Source organism: Danio rerio, chromosome 12, assembly GCF_052040795.2.
Source record: "Danio rerio strain M-AB ecotype USA chromosome 12, GRCz13ab, whole genome shotgun sequence".
NCBI lineage: Eukaryota > Metazoa > Chordata > Actinopteri > Cypriniformes > Danionidae > Danio > Danio rerio.
Genome location: NC_141032.1, coordinates 27239171 through 27256172, shown reverse-complemented (window position 1 = coordinate 27256172; position 17002 = coordinate 27239171). Strand labels below are relative to the sequence as shown.

The following is a 17002-nucleotide window of genomic DNA, read 5'->3' as shown; positions in this document are numbered from 1 at the left end:
TGAAAGGAGGGAAAGTAGGGTTGGGTGGGAGGGTTTCTTCAAGACGAAGATATTGAGATGAGAAAAAGTCTGATTATTTATAGTGAGTTAAGGATCGTCTGATAATCAGTCGTTAACTAAAGTTGGAACAGCTGTGAACAATCATAAGCAAGTGATCCTCTCGAAATTTGTTTATACATAAACTTCACTTATTGTTTTGTGCATGCTCTTGCGGACACCTGCTGAACATGATCCAATGCCCAATACTCATTAGTGAAATGCTTTTCATTGTAAGTAAAAATAATTTCAAGGTGACGCTGCACTCATAAACAAGTTAAACATAAATATGTTAGAAAACAGCAATTAAAAACATTTAATCCCAGTCATGTGAATATGTTTGCACACTCATACGTAGATCCGTATACATAAGCCTAAGTGTTTTAAATATATAATTGGTAACCGTAGATTGTACTTGTAAGATATAATTACAAGTACTTAATCTTTGGAAGCTGGTTAAATCACACCTGGTAATCTGGTTACACCGCCCTTACATGTCATTGGACTCCCGAGGAAGAAGTCACTCAATCCCTCCAGAGGCAAGAGGGGCAGAGAGGCTCCAGAGGAGGTGTTAATTTTGGCGCATGCTTTAAAAACCGTCCAATCCAAACCTTGACTATGGAGACCTGTTGCAACCAAGAGGCTGCCAAGCGCTAACCCCATTAAAATTCCTTCTTTATGACCAGTTGCCAACCTGGCTGAGATCTGAATTGGATTTGGCCGCCATACAAGGAGGCTAATCAAACCCCGGGCTCCTAAGCAACTGGACCGATCTTGTTGCTTTAAATTAGAGCTATAATTTCATCTTGTGGAAAGGGCTTTTGAGCTGACCAACATTGCAGCTCTTATATGAAATAACTGTTTGTTCTCACTGCCGTCCTCCTGAGATTTCTGTTTTTTGGCTTGTTTTTTGGTACAAACTATGCCCAGGGGGTGTGACGCCCCGAGCCATCCCTGAACCCAGGATTGAAAAATAACCACAAGAGTGCATAGGGGCCCATTAAACACCCCTCTCCCATTTATCATGGCACAACAACAGGAGCAGCTGTGCACTTGCACTCACACTCACACACAGACACACACACATATCCATCAGCAACATGTGATAATAGCCACAACGATTGCCAAACCACGCACAGAGAGGGTGGACAGCCAGGACCCGGGGAGAAAGATGATCTTATTAAGTGTCAATGTGGTACGGGGAGGCTGTACGTGAGGCGGCTGACACATTCTGAGAATGGCTGGCATTGTGTCCTTGCTGAGTGATGGCAATAATCATAAGGATGGCAACAACACGAGCACCAGAGCACTCTTCAGCTGATGCATTCCAAAAACAAGACAATCAAAAAGACAGAGATGGATATTTGACAAGGAAGACCTCACTCGGCCTACCCCAGAGTGATTATTCAATGTGTACTTACAAAGTATTACTAAACTAAAAATGCGCACTAAAAATGACCAATAATGTGCCAAAAATAGACATTTGTTCCTTCACATTTTTTATGCTTTTGCGTACAGATAACAATGACTCAAAACACTGTAATATGGATAACTGGCCAATGGTTGGTGTTGTCACTTTGTGAAGAAACCCAATGCTCACTGTACTTACAGTCCTGCAGTCCATTATTGCACTTTTTATTCATTAAAGGGCACCTATGAAAAAAATATTATTTTGAAGCTGTTTGGACAGAACTGTGTTTAGGTATAGTGTGTCCATTGTCATACTGGGTTGATGTAAAGACAATTAGTTAGAAATAGGACCCAAAATCCTCCCATTTTGAGGCCGACCACAACGTGATGTAGAAGTGCAGTTTCCCTGCTCACTGAATTGATTGACAGCCGCGTATTAACAAGTCTCCGTAGTAACGTGTATGATCATATCAAAAAGACAGGACATGCGCAAAGCGACCGGGATTAAAAGATCTGTTTAGCTCTCTGTGTTCATCATCAAATTTGATTAAGAATGAGCTTTACAAGATTAAAACGTTTTTAAAACAGTGCATGTTTGTAATGAATTACATCGATTTTACCGCCTTCATCTCCACAGCCGTGTGTCAGTACAATTATAAAAGAAGACGCTTCAATCTCAGTTTGTGGACGTTAAATCAGGTTTATTTTGTACATTATCATAATGGATATACATACAGCATTTGCTGTGCAAAAACAGTGCAAGGTTAAACGCGCATGCTGTGTGTGAATGTATGTGCGTGAACTTTGTATTGACGTTTTGTGTGACTTATCTCAGAAAGACTTGAGTTAACTCCATAACAAATACATCAAATAATCATTGAGAAAGTTTTTACTGTAGTATTTCGTACAAATGTTACGAGAGATCTGCTTCCTTCATGTCCGTCACTCTGCTGTTTATCTGATGCAGCCGAGGCGGAGATTGAGGCACACACTAACGCACGTGGGAATGGTGGGCGGGGAAAACTAGTATTAAAGGCACAGGCCACAAAAACAGCTACAATGTGTTCAGATCAGAGAATCCAATATTCTGAAAGGTATAATAAATAATCTGATGGGTGTTTTACAGACACATCTGGAGACACAAAAGACTTATCTTAAATCTTGAAAAAGGGGTAAAATAGGTGCCATTTAAGAGTTTGAAATGGTCAGTCCTGGGGCATGCTAAACCCCTGATGAATGGAATCCCGAGTTTTCTGTAATCAGTTTTTACACTGCTCAATGTGAATTCTAACACCACTTTCAGATTAAAGAGCACCTATGATGAAAATCAACATTTGTAAGCTGTTTGGACACAGTCATAGTGGAGTGATAGAAACACAACAAGCCTCTTTTTTCAAATTTCCTGACGTCCCACCAAATTGATTGACAGGCACCATGTTTCTAAAATAACATGAAAAACAAATATCTACAGACCTTTTTTTTTTTTGCAAATAAACTGGGATTTAAATTTTTGTTACAACCCTCTGTGATTTTTATAATTGGTATAAGTTCAAATTTTTTTTTTAAAACAGATTTTACATGTTTGTTATAAAGAAAGTAAAATCACTATGTAATTCTTAACCGCCATCATCACCACAGCCGCATGGTCTCAGTAAACGCTAATATGTGTGTGTGTGTGTGTGTGTGTGTGTGTGTGTGTGTGTGTGTGTGTGTGTGTGTGTGTGTGTGTGTGTGTGTACTGCAAACGGCATTTGTGTGAGACATATCATCATATCAGAAAGGCTTGAATAAACTCCACGATAAATACATCAAAATAAACTTACTTGGTATTTTTGACTAATGAGCTGTATTTTAGCTTCATCTGAGTCTGTCTTTATCACTGACTGCTGTTTATCTGACAAAGCATTTGATGAGAAGCAGAACGTGGGAGCGGTGGGCGGGGAGAAGCAGCTCATTTTCATTTAAAGCCACAGGCTACAAAAACAGCTACAGTATCGGATAGCAAAATGGGCAGATTCTGGAGGCTATAACAAATAATATGATGGGTATTTTGAGCTGAAACGATACAGACACATTTTGCAGCCACCACAGGCTTATCTTTGGTAGTAAAATAGGTGCCCTTTAATGGTGTAAAAGTGTCTTTACCCAGGGTTAAAAGCAGTGTTTAGAATGACTCTAACCTGGGGTTAGGCATAGTGTGGAAAGCCCTAAGTACTTGTGCATGTCTGGATACGGCTTTTTAAAATTGTGTTTTTGTAGTTTGTATAAAAATATCGGCCTGTTTTAAAATTCTGAAAAATAATGCTGTAATAGTGTAACTGTCCTAAATGTGTTGTTATTTGTTGTAAAATTGAGAGCTGTAGTCACAGATCTTTGGAATTGTAAAATATACAGTTGAAATGATAAGAAATAAAATGGATTTTAGAATTCCCTTTGTGAAAATCAAATGTAAATTATTAGCATTATTATTATTTTACCAGCCACAATTTACAAGAAATATGAGCAATTCTGAACTGAAATCAGACTGAGATTTACATTTAACATGACGCTATTGCCATGAATTTCAGTTCTCTGAGGCAGAAGTTAGCTTTAATACAGAATAGGATGACTGTACTTTAAATAGATTTGAACCGGCTTTGCCACTTCCCACAACTCATATTTCATTTTCAGTTCTTTTTTCCCATGACAATGAAGAAATGACTAAAACGCAATGAACTAAAAGGCAGTGAGGACTTCGAGTCATCATTTATAGTGCAGCGATAGAGTGTCTTTGGTGGCCTGATATCACGACAATAAGGGGAAGAGCTATTGTTAGCCTGGATCGCAGTAATATCACCAGGTCCCATGACTCGGTTGTCTAGTGGACTTAGTCTGCTGCGCCTTTTCATCCATAACTCCGACAGAATCTTCAAAACAACAGAAGTGCAGATCCAGTAAAAGCCAGAAAGCATCATTACTTCCACTTGTCTCTGTTTAATACTCATGCATCACCATTGGCTACAAGTGCTGGCTGTAGATTCTGGCCCTATTCTTTATTTACTCTACCTCCACAAAGCAGCACATCTCCATCATCAGTCAGTCGCATAGTTACATGACGTGAACATGGGAGCACTGCTCAACTCCCGATGATCCTTCAGAGCCTACTGGAAAAGGGAAAGAGCGGCTACCCGTGAGACTGGAATTCACGGTTGCTAGGGAACGTGATGGAACATGAATATCACACGTCAGAAAGCTCGGCACGGTGGTAAATAGTTCCCTGAGATGAGATGCACACATATCTCCCTCGATACAGCGAGCCGCTTCTGCCTCATTGGTCTCCGGCACCATCTCTTCACATTTGTTTGCATTGTGAATGAGCCTTTGCTCATTTCTCAAACTCGCAGTTACCTACATGTGACGACTTTAAAGGCCTATCGCTGTTTGTGCACAGCCTGTTCACAATGAAACACTCGGGTAGTGTTTGCATTTCAGCTACAGCTACAAAATCTGTTGTGGATCCAACACTGGGAACTCTGGATGCAATTCAAGAAGACCTTTAAAGGAGACTGCAGTGGCCTGATAGAATTAAGGCTGTGAGCATCCTGCGTTTGAGGGGGCGTTTACTCAACTCGTTTTTAACTGAAGATGAATTGCTTTTATGCATTTTGGCAATGCTGTTTTGGGGACATTGAAATGCTTACTTGTGAAAATAAGAGCCTAATCTTTAAAATAAGATTTCTTTTTATTCGTGACATCATGTGCATACAGGGGCAACGCAGTGGCGCAGTAGATAGTGCTGTCACCTCACAACAAGAATGTCGCTGATTCGAGCCTCAGCTGGGTCAGTTGTCGTTTCTGTGTGGAGTTTGCATGTTCTCCTCGTGTTGCATGGATTTCCAAAGACACAGGTCAATGGGATAGGTTAAATTTTTCATAGTGTATGAGTGTGAATGTGTGTGTAAGGATGTTTCCCAGAGATGGGTTGCAGCTAGGAAGGCATCCGCTGCGTGAAACGTGCTGGATAAGTTGGTTGTTTATTACGCTGTGGTGACCCTGGATTAATAAAGGGATTAAGCCGAAAAGAAAATGAATGAATGAATCATGTACTACACAGTCTTTGCTCACTGAAGTTCGAAATCTTCACATGCATTTTTTTTTTCGTATTTATACCCAAATGGGAAAAAAATTGTTTTCCCACAATGCAAACAATTAATAAAACGCGCTGCATTTTCTCACAATGCAAACAATTGATAAAACGCGTTGCATTTTCACACCAAACAAACACTTATTAAAACGCACTGCAATTTCACACAACGCAAACAAATTAATAAAACGCACTGAATTTTCACACAACGCTAAAAATGTATAAAACATTTTCATACAACACAAACAATATTAAACGGGCTGCATTTTCTCACAGTGCAAACAATAATAAAATGCACTTCATTTTCACACAAGGCAAACAAATTAATAAAACGTGCTGCATTTTCTCATAGCGCAAACTATAATAAAATGTGCTGCATTTCCTCACAACACAAACAATTTAATAAAACAATATTTCAGCATTATCTTACAAAGCAAACATTTTATGAAAAAGTCGCTGCAATTTTTTCACAGCAAAGTGGAAATGTTTCAAGGGGACCCTAAAACGTGATGGACTCTGCTATTTAAGTTATGGTTATTTAGGCTAATGAATACTAAAGACTCATTAATCGATATTAAACAAATTAAACAAAAACACTTTCAAAGGTCACCTACAACTTCACTGAGCAATGGTCATGGCACAGCAGCATCGGTCAGTTTTAGGGTCCCTTTGAAACATTTCTGTTGTGTTCCGTTCATTTTGTGTTTGCGTTCTGAGAAAATGTAGCGCATTTTTTAAATGTGTATGTGTTGTGAGGATTTTCAGCATGTGTGCTGTCAAACAGATGATGATATTTTATTAATTTGCTGGTGTGTTTTTTTTTGGAATTGCATGTGTTTTCGCAAATTGCAGCAAATTGCAAAATTTTCAGACTTTGTGTGCAATGAACTTAAATGTTTAGGATATAGGCTTGTGCCCGTTTTTGATATGCCAGATTTCAGATAGCACACTAGAGCCTTGTGGGCTTGCTCCGAGACTCAATGCTAAGTGGCACACCTCTGTGTACTTGCTAACTTTCTATTGTTGCTGTGTAGGCATGTATGTTATGCCCTAACCTGATTTCAACAAGTAGGACATGTTCAACATCTGTGTTGATCCTGAAATAACATTACAATCAGCCAATCACAATGAAGGAATACGTTGACCGTTTATGTTAAGTTTAGGTTTACAGTTTTATGCACTTCTACATGATTGTTATCCAACTATTGTTCCCCTCTGATTTTGGGAATAATTTACAAATATGGTTGGGTTTAGAGGAAGGGAATAGGTATGGATTACATTTTCAGACAAAAAGGATCAGCATGGATGTTAAGCCAGGATCACATCGTACCTGGCAAAATCATGTTGTGCTTCTGTTATGTCCAGTAAAATTTTGTGTTTCCCTAAGAGCACTGAAAGTGAGGAGGGGAAGGGGGTGCATAGGCCCTTAAGGCTGATTTATACTTCTGCTTCAAACGCCTGGTCGTCGGCGTCACTGACGTGCACCTCTCAAAAAATGTAACTACACGTCGCAACAACACGTAGCGCAAGCTCTGTGATTGGTCGGCTTGGTAGCGCTGATGAGTCTGGGCGGGACCGAGAGCCGCGTGAATGGTGCGAGGCTGATTGAGCGATTGTTTACAAGTGTGGAGTCCCGTGAAGGAGCTCCAGATGGAAAGTTTTGATTTGTGTTTACCTTATAGTTAAAGTTGTTGCACGTCCGCCAGTTCCTGCCTCAAAATGAGCGAGTTTGAGCCACTTGTACATCCCGGAAGTTTTCAGGAAAAGCAAAACAGCAGCGAAGAATCTCGACACAGAGGAACATTAACACCTCACTGCCAACTAGGGTTTCGGAAGTGTTAATGCAGACCAACAGAGAAAGCGCACAGAAGTATAAATGCACAGCTACGGGCGTTGCATGCGCCGTGGGTTACGCCGGTCACTTGACGCAGAAGTATAATCCAGGCTTAAGGCTTGAAGTATCCCACAAAAAAACTACCCCTGTGGGTCCCATAAAGGTATATGCAAGTACTTGACAACCAAAACAATAAAATAATTCCAAATGGCACTCTAAAGCCTTATGCTCCAAGATTTATTTTCAAATGGCAAGTTAAGTCTATTAAACTGGATGTTGCCAGGGCTATCGTAAGTGGAAGGAAAAGGCTGGCAGGGAATAGGCCCTTGCTTGTCAACACCCACCCCAGAATGCGGTTCTTACTTAAGGCCCTTTACACTTCTGCATTAGTTTTAGTTTACACTATGTCAGAGTTTAGACTTGAGACTTGAAAATGCTGCAGATGCCGCTTTCATGTGGAAACACTAGTGCTCTGTGTCAGTGTGGATAGAGCAAATGAAGACAACTGAAAACGAAGCCATGGCTGCCAACATTAGCTCACTGATTTTGTCTTTTGGGTCATTGTGTATGTTTCCCTTTTTTTTAAGCCCCTATCACATGACCATAAAGCTACCAGAAGATGACAAACCAGTCCTGACAACCTGTAGACAATAACATGGAGACTGAAATGTAAGCTTTGCTTGCATTGTTGTTCACCATCGCGTTCAGTGTTGACTAGTAATCCAATTCCAAGTGAAGCACATACTTTTATGCCCAGAGTGTATATATGGTTATGTGATGTAGTTTTTCAGTGGTATAGTGTGAACAAGACGTTTTTAGAATTGCTAGATGAATCGATAGTGTGGATGTTGATCGTTTTCCTTCTGAAATGCATTGTAAATAAGGCCTGTAAATGACTGAAACCATTAACTCAATGTGATTTTAACAGAAGGGCCTACCGTGTAGAAATCTGTGCATAGTAGAAACCCCTACTGGAACTGGGTGTCTAGCCCTTGGAGTCCCATTCATAATTTTAGATGTAAGAAGGATATTTGTGAGTATCTTTGCAGCAACTATGCACCCACTGTTATGTAGAGGCCTCAATTATTAACTCTGAGCAGACATTTAGCCGACAGACCAAATGACATTACAGCATTAAAAGTATGGACTGAGAAGAAAACCACAATGTTTAGAGCCATTTGGGTCTGGGCCTACACTTCTATGACGTAATGTTGTTTTGACTGTCGAGAAGAACGCTATGAACTCGACCCCACTGTGGTCTTAAAGTGTGAATCACAAGCATCCCTTAATGTAGTGTTTCCTAAGTCTGTTCCTAGAAGTACACCAAGAGTATACATTTGGGATGTCGTTCTGATGTGACCCAATCATTTCAGGTCTCAGAGTCCTTTAAAGAGCCGATGAATTGAATGAGAATTGTTTGACAGTAAGGCGACGACACAGTGGTAAGCACTGTAGCCTCACAGCAAGATTGCTGGTTCGAGTCCCAGCTGGGTCAGTTGGCGTTTCTGTGTTGAGTTTGCATGGTTTCCCCGTGTTGGTGTGGGTTTCCTCGGGTGCTCTCATTTCCCCCACAATCCAATGAGATGTGGTATAAGTGAATTGAATAAACTAAATTGGCCATAATGTACGTGTGAATTAATGTATATGGGTGTTTCCCAGTACTGGGTTGCAGCTGGAAGTGCATCTGCTGTGTAAAACATATGCTAGATAAGTTGGCGGTTCATTCCGCTGTGTTATCCAAAATGAATAAAGGGATTAAGCTGAAGGAAAATTAATGATGAATGTTTGGCAATGTGTGGTGTTGGTGTGCCTCTAAGATCAGGGCTGGGAAGCTGACTTTACAGACACGCGTGTGTTTGTACATAGACGATTTAGTGCTCTTTACAAGTTACAGTACTGGCCTGGCATGAAAAAACAACAGTGCTTGTAGTCATTTGCACGTATTGTTTTGACATTATAGCAACAGGAATATGAACTCATTTGTTTTCTTTTCCACTAGGTCCCCTTAATAATCAGGGGTCACCACAGAGGAATGAACCGCCAACTTTTCCAGCGTGTTTAACACAGCGTGAGCACTTCTAGCTGCAACCCATCACTGGGAAAAACCCATACACTCTCTACGAATCATTGCGGCCAGTTTAGCTTACTCAGTTCACCTATAGCACGTATCGGGAGTTGTGGGGGAAAATTAAGCACCTGGAGGAAACCCACATGAACACAGGCAGAACATGCAAACTCCACACAAAAATGCCAACTGACCCAGCCGATGCTCGAATCGGCGAGTTTTAGGTATATTGTTGTGTAAATGTCTTGTAAAAGTAGCTTTCTATAGGCCCATCATTATAAAATGTCACTTCAGAGGACATGAGTGTGAATATTTTACACATACCTAGTTTGAAGCAGAGCGATGGTCAAACTAACACACATCCAAACAGAAATTGCACAGGTTTTCCATTATAAAGTTGTATGTAAGCTCAATATTAGACAAAACATCTTGACTAATCAAATCAGTGTCTAATTAAGTCAATACACTGAAATAATCAAGGTAAATGGATCCAATCAGAGTAACAGTTGTAGATGTCTACATGATCTCTCTATTTTAGGTGGAATAAAGGCAGGGGAAGCAGTTATTGGGTAAATTGTTAATTTTATTGGAAAACAAATATACAACTTGGAATGGATTCTGAGGCATGGCTGTGCCTTAAGCAGTTACAAAAGAAAAGTGACTAATTAAAAAGCATAGTAAGAACAGAACAAATACAAAAAGATTAGAGTGAATGAATATATCTGGCGATAAACCCGTTAGTTGAATGATGTTGCAATAGTGCAATGCTGAGGACGTTTCCCATTTCTTTTTCAACTCAGTCCATTGTCCATGCAGAGTTGCACCTCCACATAAAACCAAAAGAGTGGAAAAAAGAATCATGCCAAAACTGTTGAAATGACGCCACACTGTCAGTCAGCTGGACCCTTGATGTCATCGATCGTCAGGTGGGCAGGCAGACAGAGCAACAGAAGGGGAAGAAGATGTCTGTGCGTAGTCAGTATCTATCTGTGCCTAAATGTTATCACCTGGTCCCAGAATTGCTCCTTCGAATAGACCGTTTACAATGGTTAAGAGTTGGGGGAAGGCATGAGCACTCAAATCTTATAGTATACATGCAGATCCTTTGGACAGCAGGAGAGGATGAGGGGGGAAATTAAAATGAAACATTTTACAGAAATTAAAAACAAGAAAAGGCAAATTATTTTATACAAGAAATTCTGTACAAGGCTTTCACTTTGCTGTCATCATCTGTACAAATTCTGTGGGTAAAGAGAAACAGGATATTAAATAAACACCACTTTGAGTCTTAAACCGACACATGCTATGTGAATTGCAGCACTGCACTCACCTTCATAATTGACCTGACCGTCTCCATCAATGTCTGCTTCCCTAATCATTTCGTCCACCTCCTCGTCTGTTAATTTCTCCCCCAAGTTTGTCATTACATGACGCAGTTCAGCCGCACTAATGTAGCCATTGCCGTCCTGACAAGCAAAGGGGAGCAAATCAGTTATTTCATGTTGAAGAATGTTACCAGCAAAGACTTGATAGTTCAGTGTTTCTTCAGAAGCATTACCTTATCAAAGACACGGAAAGCTTCTCTGATTTCCTCCTCACTGTCGGTATCTTTCATTTTTCTTGCCATCATCGTCAAGAACTCGGGAAAATCTATTGTTCCATTCCCTAATTAAAGAGCAAAGTACACAGTCAGATAAGTGGCACAACAATTTATGTGATATAATCCTTCAAACAAAAAACTTTGAGTAATATAGATTTAAAGATATTAAAAGACGGCAAAATTATGTCATCATTTACTTGATCTGTTGAACCCAAAGGAAGATGTTCTGAAGAATGTTGGGGATAAAACACCCATTGACCTGCATTATATTTTTTCTTTCTACTATGAATACCAATGCCTGCTTTTTCCAATATTCTCCAGAATATCTTGTTTTTTGTTCAACAGAAAAAAAATCATAATTATTTAAAACCATTTGAGTCAGAGCAAATGTTCATTTTATGGCTGGACTGTCCCTTTAACTGCTGATGGCTAATGTAGCAGTAAAACTGTGTCCTCACCGTCTGCGTCCACCTCATTAATCATATCCTGCAGCTCCGCTTCTGTAGGGTTCTGGCCCAGGGAGCGCATGACAGTGCCCAGTTCTTTCGTGGTGATTGTCCCATCTCCATCTTTGTCAAATAGCGAAAACGCCTCTTTGAACTCTGTGTAGAGAAAAATCAGGGTTTGAGTCACATAAGCATATTTCTCATAGCATTCATATGTCCCTTCGAGCAATAAACAAAATGAACTTCTACTCCACCTCAGGCTTTTTGAATTAGTCATTATTTGTTTGCAATGTGATTCCACGTGGTTTAAGACATTTTGTAGATCCTATACTATGTACTACACATTACAAATTTTCAAATGAGTTCTCAAAACAAATAGTATGTACTAAGACTAGTAACCACAAACGCCTTCTTAGATAAATGTCTAGGATGACAGATGAACACAAATTCCCTAGAGACATGGCAACAACTGACCACTAGTACTAGTGTTAAGGCCTTGAAGCTAAACCAGATCCGCTGAGCAACATGCAAACAAAATCGCTTTGCATAGACGCCTCAAGTAGCATCTAGATTCCGTTTCAGAAGATATCATTTTATAAGATGTTCCAGCCAGAGTCAGCACTGTCACTGATCGGTTTAAATGAGGAGAATTGATCCTTCTAGGCATAGTTGGGACAAAACTATAGTGACAAGTGAGACTGCATTTCAGCAGCATGCAATTGCCCAGTGGTCTGAACACTAAAGGGCAATGAAATCTCCCCTGTGCCAACATTGACCATCAAGCAGCGACATCAGACGCACAACCTGCAGTTTTCCATTACACAAAACATGGGACCATTTTGCAAAGAAAAATAATACAAATCTAAAGAAGATTCAATATCCTATCAATTATGAATGCATTAAATGTGTTATTTACTAAGCAAGATATATATAAAAATGTTCCTATCCCAATGGAGCAGCAGACAGGTTCTGGAAGTAAAAGCTCTACTATTATTCTCCATACGGATATAGCTTTCATAAACCTTAAACAAATTGTTGTGAGCTCCGAGGTTGTTAATCAGTTGTATTAAATCAATTCAACATATTTATAAATAATCTTGTTGGACAGCAAAATCTGGGATACAAAACTACAGTAAGCCATGATGCTGTACAGAACATTCCACCAATCAGGATGGTGCACTGGAAAAAAACCTTTAAAAAAATGTAGCTCCGCCTACTTCTGTGAAGAAGTTTTAGTAAACTCTAAAAATATATTTTGCACATAAAACTCTGTATAGATGCAAGAAACAACTTTTAATTGAATTACTTTTATATTTCCCTATTGTTTTTAAATTCATTAGGATTATTTGCGATGCTCCTATTCACCTGTCCTTGTTGTTTATGGCTTATAACACTTAAATGAACTTTTTAAAAATTCCGATGGAAAAAAACTTCTGGTGAACTCTATGTAAAATATACATTTTTAATCATGTTAAAATAAATAAGTGTGTACAAAAACAAAACAAAAAAATACATATTGTAAAAACAATACTTCAATTATAGTTAAGCTAATCTACATTTGTTATTAGGTTATGAGCCTGCACATTCAAAGAGATAATAACTAGGCCCACACGAAATCTGCTTGCACAGAAATCTGCAAATTCTAGTCCATCATTGAGTTTATTTAGTTACTTGTGTAAATGTGTTTATTTAATTTATTTCATTTTTCAAATAATTTCAGTAATATTATTGACTAATATGGAAATGTTCATGTTACAATACAGTAGGTGATGTAATATTTTCTGTATTTTAGTAGATATATTTTTAAGAGACTTTCTTTGTTTACTAAATAAGTGGATCTTATTGGATTTGCATTGTAAGCGTTGAATAAAAGTTACATTTTTAATATATTTCATATATTAAGTTTTAGGTTATGATATTCCCAAATTCATGCTGCATAAATCTGCAGATTTATTTTGCAAAAGTGTGCGCAAAAATATTAAATATGCCCGCAGATTCTGTCTGGCCCTAGTAATGCCCCATACATGCACACATATTTAACTGCCCCACCCCTTCAAACGGCAACAAATTAGCAATTCTAACAAACCAGAACAGCCAGGCTATTGCAAAACACCATAAGCTTCATGTAGAAATTCTGAATGAGGCGTATAACGTTAACCCAAGCAAGTAAGGGATCTTACCAGCTATTTGCTCTTCTGTGAGTTGATCGGCCTGGGGATGGTAAAAAAAAGACAAACAGCCATTACTGAATCACGTTGAGAATATACCAAGAATGCAATGCGTTTTAGAGCAATGACATCAATATCTAGCAACCCGTACAAGACCAAACAAAGACCTCAGATTCCCTCCCTCCAAATGTTACGACACCAGCCTGAGAGAATAAAGTTCCACCATAGTGACAGTATTTAGACACTCCTAACAACAGCGGTTCATCCACCCACCTGCTTCCCGGTATTTGGTGAACTACTCCCTCGTAGCACTATACTGTCATTTCAGATAGCGATTCAACCTTTGTATTTGTGTGTAGTAGGTGACATAATTCTCGAGTAACCCAGTAAAAGTATCGACGGGGTATTCTATGAGTAAACCTGATGACTGCGTTATAACGTGCATATAAACATACAAGAATAACGTTATTGCATTACGAGCAAAACAGATGGTTTATTCATAAACCGTATTTTAAAAAAGCCTTTAGATTCAACTTCCACGTAGTTTCTCGCATGAGATGCTGCCCAGTCAAAGTAACACGAAGACACACAGGATACTTTTCGACCAAACCCAGGGCGTTGAGAAACAAAACTTCTGTAACGTAATAGGATATAACGTTATGACTTATTGAATTTCACTGCTAAGTTTAGTAGTAACCACATTCTCCTTAGAAAAACTGAAAGCGAGTCGATTCTGCGCCTTTAAGTTTAACGAAGTACGTAAAGTTAATAATGTTACTTCCTTCACGTTTGTGCAGAATTTCCTGGGTTTAGCCGCAATTTACACCCCTGTAGTGTAAAATGACCGGGAAACCCTGAGGAAATAGTTGATTCGACGGGGCGCGTGTATTCCTTCATTCAGTCCATCCACTGGAGTCGTAAAATTGGCGGCACATTTCTATAAGCTAACTTACTTAAATACGTCTGTTTCTATTTTTGTCGTCCTTGCTTCCTCTGGAATGTGCGTTAAAACTGCAAATCTTCTCATTAACACATATACATCATTTACCAGTAACATAGGAGCACACTCACCATTTTTGCTTGATCTCCGTCTGTCTCCCTCCTTCTCCGTTACAGATTCACAAATGGTGGTTGGAATATTGGTATAGACCCGCCTTAACGGTCGTACATAAACACCTCCCATCTTCCTGTATCCATCCGCTAACCGCACTGCATTCTGACAAGGGAAGCGTCTTGAATGTCTCAATATTTGCCCATGAAAACTGATGTAAGCTTTATTGGACGTTATATATGTCATTTTTCAGAAATTATACTGTCTTATATGCTGCTATCTGCAGACCTTTGCGCAAAAGTACAGGAGGGATTAGCTGACGGCGGAAGAAGACTGTACGCTGCTCGGTTGTGCGGATGATTCTGATTGGTTCGTTTGTACCTGCAATGCGTCACTCCCTGGTCACACACTGTAGAATTTGCCCGGTCATAAATGCCATGTAACTTGGAACTGAAATAGGGAATCACCTGAGTGGCTGTGAATTCCACACGTAGGGGGGCAAAATTAGGGTATTAATGTGTTGGTTAAATGTAAGGATTTTTTTTCAATGACATGAAACAAAACTTGATTTTAAATCGAATAGTGTAGGGCAAATATTTATAATGCATCTTCATACAGGTGCAAAAACTTAAATCTTTAAAGCTGGGCTGGGCTCCACTTTTCAGTCATATTTTTTGTCAGAATATGGTTCATGTGTAGGGAAAGTTGCACAACTTAACTGTATCCTGACTGAATAACCTGCTGTTATACTTAACTAAAACAAAACTTAATTCAAACACACACAAAACTATTTCTTGCTAACTTAAGTGCTGTCATTTAAAGCATTTTTAGTTTGTTTTGATAAAATAAGAAAAAACAATGCAATGTTTACAGTTTATATTGATTTCAGACAACACAAAAGCATTGTTTTAACATCAGTATAGTTAAGAAATACATTTTTGGTGTTATAACTAATTGTCAGTCACAACAAGTGAAAAAGTTTGACTAAAATGCTATTTTTATGTGGAAATTTAAAGAAATGCCCACTTTGCCCAGTCAATTTTACACAAACACAACTACAAATTCTAAACCCAAATTTGGAGGAAGTGTCATGAATTTTACTATATTTAGACTACACCTTTGGCAGCAACAAGCAATCACATAGGCAATTTATTTATGTGTTGATATTTATTATCACATTTAACAAAGCGTTAATTGCGTAATAAAACATTATTAAATGTTATTGCTATTTTGTCTAAATTGGGTATGTATTTAAGGTTTACAATGCAAATCCAATTAGAACTACTTGTTTGGTAACAAAGTCTCTCATACAATACATACACTAAAACCCAGAATATATAAATCACATAAACATTTACATGTTGTTTAATAATATTACTTAAATCATTATTTTAAAAAAATGAATAAATATATAGGCGGTTTATTTAGCTGTGGCAATATAAACCAAAACAGTTTAAAAAGAAGATTAATTTTATGGCAAAAAGTTAGCAACAAAGCCATCAACATTACTGACGGTGTGGCGCAGAGCCTATCTTGTTCATCAAGGCCTACTGAAGCTCTTAGCAGCGTCTCAATGCCTGACTGCCTTCACTCCCTCCTCGCCGACCACCTGTCTCTGGCTCTGGCCCAGGTCTGTTGGATACTGAAGGCATAATATAACAGACTGTTGCTGAGGGGGGGTTTAGCCATTTTCATACCAAAAGAGCAGCGGGAGAAACTCAGATAATCTATCAAGTGAACCGTCTCTATTGTAAATGTAATTGCATTGTGTTAGTGTCGGGTGTTGTTGGATCATGGGGTTCATTATTTACTCCAGATGTTTTCCATGCCTCTGCAAACCCCCCAAAACCACCACCATTTCAAAAAGGAGATGACTGAATCAAGCTTCCTTTTAAGAAAACAGTTACGTATAAAACAGCGCAGCTTGAACTTGGGTGGTTCCTGCATACTTGCCTTTCCAGAGCTTGTAAAACCAAGGGAAAGAATGAATCATGCATGAGCTCTGCCCACAACACATGCAACATGTGTACTTAATGCCTCTTTCAGGTTACCAAGAGTTTCCGCACTGTCTGGATAAACAGAAGAGTGTCTGCTATCATAAAACACTGGAAAGGCTGGACATGTTCACCAGATCTCCTCATTATAAAATAGGTTATCTATTATAAACAAGTTTGTTTTTGTGAATTGTGGGAATATTACGTAGGTGTTGTTTTTATACTGTTACTGTTCTATAGCCCTAACCCCATATCCCTGATCCCAACTCTCAAAG

General features: G+C 38.9%; 1 protein-coding gene across 1 annotated transcript; it reads right to left on the bottom strand.

The window, feature by feature from the left end:
* Window positions 1-10033: 10033 nt before the first annotated feature.
* On the bottom strand, window positions 10034-14796 carry calm2b (calmodulin 2b, (phosphorylase kinase, delta)). Its single transcript, NM_214736.1, is given in 6 exon segments — window positions 10034-10709; window positions 10799-10934; window positions 11027-11133; window positions 11527-11670; window positions 13695-13725; window positions 14754-14796. Coding segments are annotated over 6 exon segments (450 nt in total). The 5' UTR covers window positions 14757-14796; the 3' UTR covers window positions 10034-10680.
* Window positions 14797-17002: the final 2206 nt, after the last annotated feature.